General features: G+C 54.6%; 1 protein-coding gene across 1 annotated transcript; it reads left to right on the top strand.

Moving 5' to 3' along the window:
* Positions 1-2,063: 2,063 nt before the first annotated feature.
* Positions 2,064-8,849, top strand: FIS1 (fission, mitochondrial 1). The gene is made up of 5 exons (XM_078618143.1): positions 2,064-2,219; positions 4,445-4,577; positions 5,067-5,143; positions 6,275-6,380; positions 6,579-8,849. Exons 1-5 carry the CDS (start codon positions 2,175-2,177, stop codon positions 6,665-6,667), a joined length of 450 nt encoding a protein of 149 aa, XP_078474269.1. The 5' UTR covers positions 2,064-2,174; the 3' UTR covers positions 6,668-8,849.
* Positions 8,850-9,094: the final 245 nt, after the last annotated feature.

Raw genomic sequence — 9,094 nt, forward strand, 5'->3', positions numbered from 1 at the left:
TCCTGCATTCACAAAAGCTTCAAATCACGAAGAAGTATATCTGTCCCTTCACCAGCTACCCCAGGAAGGTATCTCCTCCGGGCTGGCTAACCCCAGCTCACCCCAGCTCACCCCAGCTCACGCCAGCTCACCCCAGCTCACCCCAGCTCACCCCAGCTCACGCCAGCTCACCCCAGTTCACCCCAGCTCACCCTAGCTCACCCCAGCTCACCCCAGCTCACCCTAGCTCACCCCAGCTCACCCTAGCTCACCCCAGCTCACGCCAGCTCACCCTAGCTCACCCCAGCTCACGCCAGCTCACCCCAGCTCACCCCAGCTCACCCCAGCTCACCCCAGCTCACGCCAGCTCACCCCAGTTCACCCCAGCTCACCCTAGCTCACCCCAGCTCACCCTAGCTCACCCTAGCTCACCCCAGCTCACCCTAGCTCACCCCAGCTCACGCCAGCTCACCCTAGCTCACCCCAGCTCACCCCAGCTCACCCCAGCTCACGCCAGCTCACCCTAGCTCACCCCAGCTCACCCCAGCTCACCCCAGCTCACCCCAGCTCACGCCAGCTCACCCTAGCTCACCCCAGCTCACCCCAGCTCACCCCAGCTCACGCCAGCTCACCCCAGTTCACCCCAGCTCACCCTAGCTCACCCCAGCTCACCCCAGCTCACCCTAGCTCACCCCAGCTCACCCTAGCTCACCCTAGCTCACCCCAGCTCACCCTAGCTCACCCCAGCTCACCCCAGCTCACGCCAGCTCACCCCAGCTCACCCCAGCTCACCCTAGCTCACCCCAGCTCACCCTAGCTCACACGGGGTGGCTATCTCGGACCAGACCCCGGCTCGGGTCCGGGTCTTGTAGTCGGGCAGGTCTTCTCCCGGTGACGGCTTCCATCTCGATTCTTGCAACAGCCAGCCCCGGCTGATATTGCCCGTGGCGGGGCTGACTCCGCCCCGAGCCACGCCCCCCTTCTCGAGCCTTCGAGAGGGACCTGGGCCTGGTCCCGTGGTCCCCCAGGCCCCTCTTTGGGGCCCCCGGACCGTGACCTCCGGTCACCAGGCCTCCGGGTTCACACGGGCCGGCTTCACACAACGTGCAGTGGCATACAGCATTTGTCCGGCAAGATGTTATAAAATGAGCTCGGAAATAATGGTCGCCGACGCCCCAGTGTCGACGAGCATTCGACCCCCTCGATGGATCCCACGACAACCGACGAACCCGCGGTCGCGGCCACCACCCTATGGACCAACTCCGACCACCGACCCGGTCGGAGTGGCCAGTCAGCCCGAACACGGCCCGGTCTCCCCCGTACCGACGAACGACGAGACCGCGACCCGGCGCAAGGAGCTGCGTGAAGTGGAGCTGGGGGCCGAGTGTGTGCCGTGTCGCGACTCGCCTCGGCAGGAGAGGATGGTCGGGGGCACGACGGCTGGGGCCACGAGAAGCGTCGTCGAAGCGCCCGGCAACTCGACGCCAACGTGGCCCCGCAGGCCACGTGGCCCCGCAGGCCACGTGGCCCCGCAGGCCACGTGGCCCCGCAGGCCACAATCAAAGCAGGAGACGAGGCCCCGCTCTGGTCGTGGCGACGCCCTCCCCAGTAATATGGACATATTATGAAATCCTACGATATATTGTAAAATCCAACTATGTATAACATCCTACGATATTTAATAAAATCCCACGGTATATAATGAAATCCTACGATATATCATAACATCCTATGATGAAGCGTAAGATTCTACGATAAGCAAGATCCTACGATATATCGTCAAATATAACGATTTTTTAAATCCTACGATATATCGCAAAATCCTACGATATATCGTTAAATTCCACGATATATCGTAAAATCCTACGATATATCGTTAAATTCCACGATATATCGCAAAATCCTACGATATATCGTTAAATTCCACGATATATCGTAAAATCCTACGATATATGGTAGCGCGCGACCATGACTCTCCGTGTCAAAATGATATCATCCATGATGATGTCATCCATCTGTATCACGAGGTCGCGAACAACATGACGCCACGGGGACGCGGCGAGTCACCTTGACTCCACGACGAATATCCAAACCTCCGAGTGACGTCATTACACCATAAGTGTCGGCTGTGTCAAGCGGCATGACGTCATTCGACGCCAATCCGCTGTGGGAATTCTACTCTCGGCAGCGCAGCGATGGAGGCTATTCTAAATGACTTCATATCGGCCGAGGATCTCATGGTGAGATGATTCCAGCTGCTCCGGGGACTCCAGTTGTGCTCCGCCTCAATAAATATCCTCGCTTATGCTTCCCACCCACGCCACCCACACTCTTTCCCTACTCCCTACCCCCTTGCGGCCTAGTATGTCTACCCGGGTGGCCGCGCCTTTCCCGGTAGGGAATCTAGGCGAGGACGGGCGGTCGCGCCCTGCCCTCGGTGTTTTAAAGTGCGAGGTTTTGTTCACAACTTAAGCAGTGCTCACTGACAATCGTTACGAGCGGGTTTTTGTTTAGAGGACGTATTTTTATGGCTTTGATGTTTTGCTACAATAACACCGCCGATGTCTCGCCAATGATGGTGGTTGTAGTTGTGAGTGAAGGTGACGACCGTATGAGTAGCGATGATGATCATGGGTAGCGGTGGTGGTGATGGTGGGTGGTGATGGTGGTGGGTGATGGTGGGTGGTGACGGTGATGGTGGTGGGTGGTGGTGATGGTGGTGGGTGGTTGTGATGGGTGGTGGTGGTGGTGATGTTGGTGGGTGGTGGTGGTGATGTTGGTGGGTGGTGGTGGTGATGTTGGTGGGTGGTGGTGGTGATGTTGGTGGGTGGTGGTGGTGGTGATGTTGGTGGGTGGTGGTGATGGTGTTGGGTGGTGGGTGATGGTGGTGGGTGGTGGTGATGATGATGATGGTGGTGGGTGGTGGTGATGATGGTGGTGGGTGGTGGTGATGATAGTGGTGGGTGGTGGTGGTGGTGGTGATGTTGGTGGGTGGTGATGGTGGTGGTGGGTGATGGTGGTGGTGGGTGGTGGTGGTGGGTGGTGGTGGTGGTGGGTGGTGGTGGTGGTGGGTGGTGGTGGTGGGTGGTGGTGGGGACGGTGGGTGGTGGCAGTGATGGCAATGGTGAAGGTTCCCATGATGGTAGCGATAGCAGTGATGATGAAAGTCATTCGTTGCACTTCCCCCGCGCCTCTGATTAGCACGGTTGGCAAAGTACGGTGCGAAAGAAGTTCAACATACATTATGGTAGTCCTGGTGATGATGAACATGGTGGTGACGAACGTAGTGGTGGTTTTCCACGATGGTGGTGATAGTGGTGGTGATGATGGTAGTGGTGGTGAAGGTAATGATAGCGGTGATTATGGTAATGATAATGGCATAGCCATTGTCGTTGTGATGGTAGTGGTGGTGGTGACAGCAAGAGCGTGCTGCCTGCCCATGTTATCTGCTGTCTCTGTCCCCGCTACTATGTGTTGCCATGCCGCCCACCTGCTATAGTAGTCCCTGCTGATGCTTACAGACAGTGCTACTGTGCTTGTCCACGCTGTCTTGTGTCTGTCCCATTTGCGTTAGCACCATGCTTGTCCCTCCCCCCACTTTTGCAAATGAGGCTATTCTGGTCCCCTGAGCTCTCACCTGGTTAAACGAACACGCGAGCCAGTCGAGGTGGTTCGGGCACCCGGTAAGGATGCCCCCCCCCCCCCCAGTGGACTCCACCTGGAACTCTACCGGGCAGTCCGTCCTACTGGGCGAAGACCCCGGGGCCGGCCCAGGACACGCTGGCGGAACGATGTCGCTCGGCTGGCCTGGGAACGCCTGGGAGTTCAACAAGGAAGAGCTAGAGTCTGTATAGTAGTGTAGTTTATAGTAATGTAGTGTAGTAGTGTATAGTGGAGTGTATAGGAGTGTTATGTAGTGTATAGTGGAGTGTATAGCGTAGTAGTGCTGGAGTCTGTCGCCAGGGAAAGGGAGGTCTGGACCGCCACTGCTCAACACGCTGCCGCTGCGACCCTCGCCAGGACAAGCTAGACTGAGAAGTGAACAAACGATCAAACTAGCCATTAACGTCTTGATTTGAAGCTTTCGTAACTGCAGGAATCCATACTCTTTGGTTCTTTCGGTAAAGTCACGTAGGTAGAAAATAAAATAAATCGGCAGCAGACCATGCTTTCCCACCTAATGATGGACGCTTGTGTTACGCCCAAAACGTCGTGATTTATTTAATTTTATACCCACGTGACTTTACCGAAAGAACCAAATAGTATAGCCATTAACAATTAACTTGGCCCGTCTCTGCTTTGTCTGATCTTGCTGTTTGACCTCGCTGTGTCTGTCCTGTCCTGTGTCTAACCTCGCTGTGTCTGCACACCTCCGGTGAGCGCAGTTGGCCATGTACGGTGCGAAAGAAGTTCAACATACAGTACATACTGTGTCTAACCTCGCTGTGTGTGCGCGCGTGTGTAGAAGTTTGAGAAGAAGTATAATGCAGAGATGGCGAAGGGGCCGCTATCACCCGCCACGCAGTTTGAGTACGCGTGGTGCCTTGTACGCTCCCGGCACAGCGAAGACGTGAAGCGCGGAGTGCGACTCCTAGAGGGTGAGGAGGGGACACCCTCACCTCGTCATTAACGACGGGGTGAGCGAGTGGCAGAATGAGCGAATCGGAAATGAATGAATGATTCAACATGTAGGAATGTTGTTGACAGTGATGATGTTGATAAGATGACGATCTTGATGATGAAAACGGTGGCGATGTTACCAGCCTCGACCGGTATACAAGAGGTTGTGGGTTCGATCCCAACCCTGACGCCTGCTGTATATTTGGAGTTTACAGGTCTCTCTCCCTGTGGTCGCTTGGATTTTTCTCCGTGTCCTCCGGTTTTTACCTCCACATTTAGAATCAACATCACACGTTTCAACTATTTGGCCGCTATACATTTCCACATGATGGGCCACTTGTGATGACAAGGTCGCTTCTGAAAAAGAGCGAAATAGCTCAGTGGTGCCTTACCTGGTTTAATAAAAAAATAGTTTGTAGTTAAGTTTGTTGTTGCTGTTGGTGACGACGATGACGATATTCCCCCAGAATTGTGCCACAACGCGAAGGGAGATGAGCTTCGGGATTACCTCTTCTACATCTCTATCGGCTACTACCGGCTCAAGGTAACTTCGCCCACCACGCTCTGCATGGGGGGGGGGGGGGGCAGGATAGGACTTTCAAAGTGCCCTTGGCGATCAATCCCGCATTAACATACATAATATACCAAGGCCGTAGCCATGGAGTCAACATTGGGGGGGACCAAATCTTCCAGGGGACCTGGGGGTCCCCTCCCAAGAAAAAAAAATCTAAATTTGAAAACGAATTTCCTGCCTAAAATATGAAAAAAATTCATTAACACACGGGATGGACTTTTTTTTTTACAATAATATCTAATCGTGTATTGTATTACATTGTTCTGTTTTTACTTTTGTACCTGTTCTTGTTTCATTGTATGTAATGGCAGAGATTAGTGATGAATAAAGTACAACCATAGCCACAATCATATTAACAGAAATCTATTGTATAGCGATATATTTGGGGGGGGACATTTTGAGCATATTTTAATATTGGGGATGTGTCCCCCCCAATATATATTATAATTACGGCCCTGTAATATACAAACATAACGTACATACGTTATGTGTGGCCAGGTCATAGCTCAGTGGGCCTTACCTGGTAAACTGAAAAATAGTTGAGTATGATTATAGCTGAAGTGGATTGACTACAGAACATCCGTGTCCTATCACGCGCAGCCTCATTAGCGCGTGTGCAGTGTTCCCGTCGAAGTTTTTGGTTTTCATTAAAACTACATTATTTTGGCCTCGCCTGTGCGGTTTACTCCGAATTCTGGCTTTCTCGAGTCTGCCTTCGCTAGGTTGTTACCGTAGGGCAGCGTTCTTCACTCGTTTTCAGACTTCGTGGGGGAGGTGGGTCACTGTCGTCGATTAGACAACATCAGTGTGAGCGAGGACTGCCACCACGCTATTTGAAATAATTGGGGGGTTTGTGATGGCGATGGGGGGATGTTGCCACCATTTGTGTATTGCCCGGGGGGGGGGGGGGGCAGGGGCGCACGTCAGGGGGGCCGCCAGTGGCTACCGCAGGGGGGGGCCTTGTGACGAAGAACGCCGCCGTATGGGAATAACATCTTGTTGTGCGAGAGACTTCCACGTCACCGATCGGTAATCGGTAGCGGGATTCTTGTCTAAAGTAATCCCCCCACCCTTCCTCCCCCGCGTGGTCCGACGGTGCAGGATTACGAGAAGGCGCTGAAGTTCGTGAAGACGCTCCTGCGCAAGGAGCCCACGAACCAGCAGGCGCTGCAGCTTGAGAAGCTCATCAACAAGGCCATGCAGAAAGGTGCGCGTGTCTTCATCTGCCGCTATGAGCCTGAAACCTACGGGAGCCTTAGTCTGCCACAATGAGCACTGAAAGAGCCCTAGTCTGGTAGCTCTGAGCCTTTGGGAGATTCTGATGATAATGAGATTCTGATAATGAGAAGCTGACGATGTCACCACCGACGATGATGCCGCTGACGATTCTTCTGTGTTGTTGCAGACGGCCTGGTGGGCATGGCGATCGTGGGCGGGGTTGTGGTCGGCCTTGCCAGCCTTGCGGCGCTCGCCATTCACAAGGGCACGCGTTGATCGTCACGGCGACGGGCCCCGACCTTACCCACAGTGCACTGCGCCCCCACCCCCACCCCGTCTCATCCCCGTAGACCTCCCTATATAATTATTTGCCCTGCCGGCGCTTTCTCCGATTTGCCAAATAAATTCCACGCTCTGCCAAGTCCCTCGTGCTTTCTCCCAAACACATTCTCCACTCTCAAGCTTCTCCACTCTCAACCCTCTCCACACACACACATTCTCCTCCTCCACACACACACACACAACCTCCACCCTCTCTCCACACACACACATTCTTCTCCTCCACACACACACAATCTCCACGCTCTCACACACACAAAAAATATCCACCCTCTACACACTCACACAAAATCTCCACCCTCTCTCCACACACACAAAATCTCCACCCTCAACACACATCGTTAACCCATCCTCACTCCTCCCCCCCAATCGATTCTCAACTTGGATAAGTGAACGAGTGAAGAGGCCTGATGAGTGAACGCGAGAAGTGAACGAGTGTTGGAAAAAGTGACGGGGGTCAGGGCCCGGGGTGCTAGACGGCTCTGCGGCGTTGGGTGTTCGTCTCGAACTCCCGAGAGCAGCGACCGGTCGCGCGACTGCAACCGTTTGCCGGAGACGTCCCGCGCACGCAACCCAAGTTGCGCAACCGCTCGCTCGGGTGTGAGCGAGCGGGGCTGCCCTGCATCCGTCGGGCGGATCGACAGGGTGGGCAGCTGACCCGCTGAGATGGTATGCCGCGTGCTTTGCCCCCTCAGTGGTTCTTCTTCTTGGCGACTTGGGAACTCCCAACGTTGATGCCGTTTTGCCGTCGCTCGCTCATCCGCCGCCATTCGCTGGGCCGCGTGCCGCTACTGCCGTCACTGTTGCCGTGTAACTCGACCGCTAACGCGCCCACTGACGCGTTCACTGACGTGCAGAGCTCGACTCGCGGTTGGAAGGTTAAGAATTAAAATCCCGCTCGGAGAGGTCGGCCTGCTAGCACGGTGGTCTCATCCAACATCGTCATCATCATCATCCCTTCAAACAGTCACCATCATCAGCTTCATCACAGCAAGCAGTTCTCGTCATCAACATCATCATCCTTCCACGACCAATAAAGTGAACGGCTCACGTTTATGTGAGTCGCCGGTGACCGGGCATGGAACATAAACTTGCTCCGCTAGAATCCCCGGCGTGATCTCTCCAGTAGGGGTGGCTGAGACCCGGATTGGAGCCCAGGATTTTGGCAGCATCCCTGACGGCGGAGTCACTGCGCAGCTTCCTCAACTTGCTGCGTTTCGTTTTGCGTTTTGTCTTCCCGTCGGGGAAAGCGAGCGGCTCCCGTCGCTGAGCGGTGAATCTGTCTCGTGAAACACCCCAAGTGTGTGTGTGTTGTGTGTGTACGCTGAACTTCTTTCGCAGCGTACGTAGCCAACTGCGCTAATTAGAGGTGGGGTGGGGGGCGATGACAATACTTTGCACAAAAAAAGCTGTTTTAAAAGGAATGAGTTTTTGTTCTAGATTTTAAAAAGTTAAATCTTATTCACCCCAATTTACGAAATTCACCTGCAACCAACCTCTATCCGAATTCACGTACCCCCCCCCCCCCCCCCCCGATTCTTGTGAGAGCTCGCAAGCTAAGCAGGCTTTTCGCTGCTTCGCGCTTGGACGAGCGACCGCCGTGCCTAACGGGTGATATAGGCTGCCGCTGCTGCTGTCAGCAGAGGGCGGTGCAGTGAAACCATCATTGTACTGTACAACAATGTCTGCTCCCCGTCTCCGCTGACCCACACTGACCTGCACGGTGGGATAAACCCCACAAACTATGGAATCCCTCGTCCAGGAGTGAATTGGCCACGGGCTTATACATGTACATATGCGAGTTAGTAATTTACGGGCTCCTTTGCCAATCCACTGCTGGATGAAAGCCCTCCCCCCCCCCCCCCCCCAGTGTGTTGTTTGCGGGGTTTGACCATACTTCACCACGCGGGTCAGCGTGGGGCTGTAGTGTAGAGATCGGCTGGGGGGGGAGGGTGTTGTGTTCCCAGGACCATTCAGCGCGGTGGGGCTGGGACTCGCGGCCAGAAAGTCAGAACCCCGCTGTGATGTACGAGATGGGACAAATGCTGTAGCGCAGGGTGACCCGACTGGGCCTCTTGGGTGCGTGTTCGTTAATAAATCTCCGCGTGACTCCCCTCGGCGTGGCCTCTCGCGGTCCCTCTCTGTCGCGGTGCGGGAGCTTCAATCGGCCGCCTGAACGCCACGTGGATGCTGCTGCCTTGGCCTGGTGCTCGTATTCACGTTGAACTTCTTTAGCACCGTACGTAGCCGACCGTGCTATGTTGAGCTTCTTTCACACCATACATAGTCAACCGTGCTATGCATGTTGAGCTTTCGCACCGTACGTAACCAACCGTGGTATGTATGAATGTGTTAAAATGGGAG

The sequence above is a fragment of the Lampetra planeri genome, chromosome 56, assembly GCF_965212315.1.
Source record: "Lampetra planeri chromosome 56, kcLamPlan1.2.h2, whole genome shotgun sequence".
Classification (NCBI taxonomy): domain Eukaryota; kingdom Metazoa; phylum Chordata; class Hyperoartia; order Petromyzontiformes; family Petromyzontidae; genus Lampetra; species Lampetra planeri.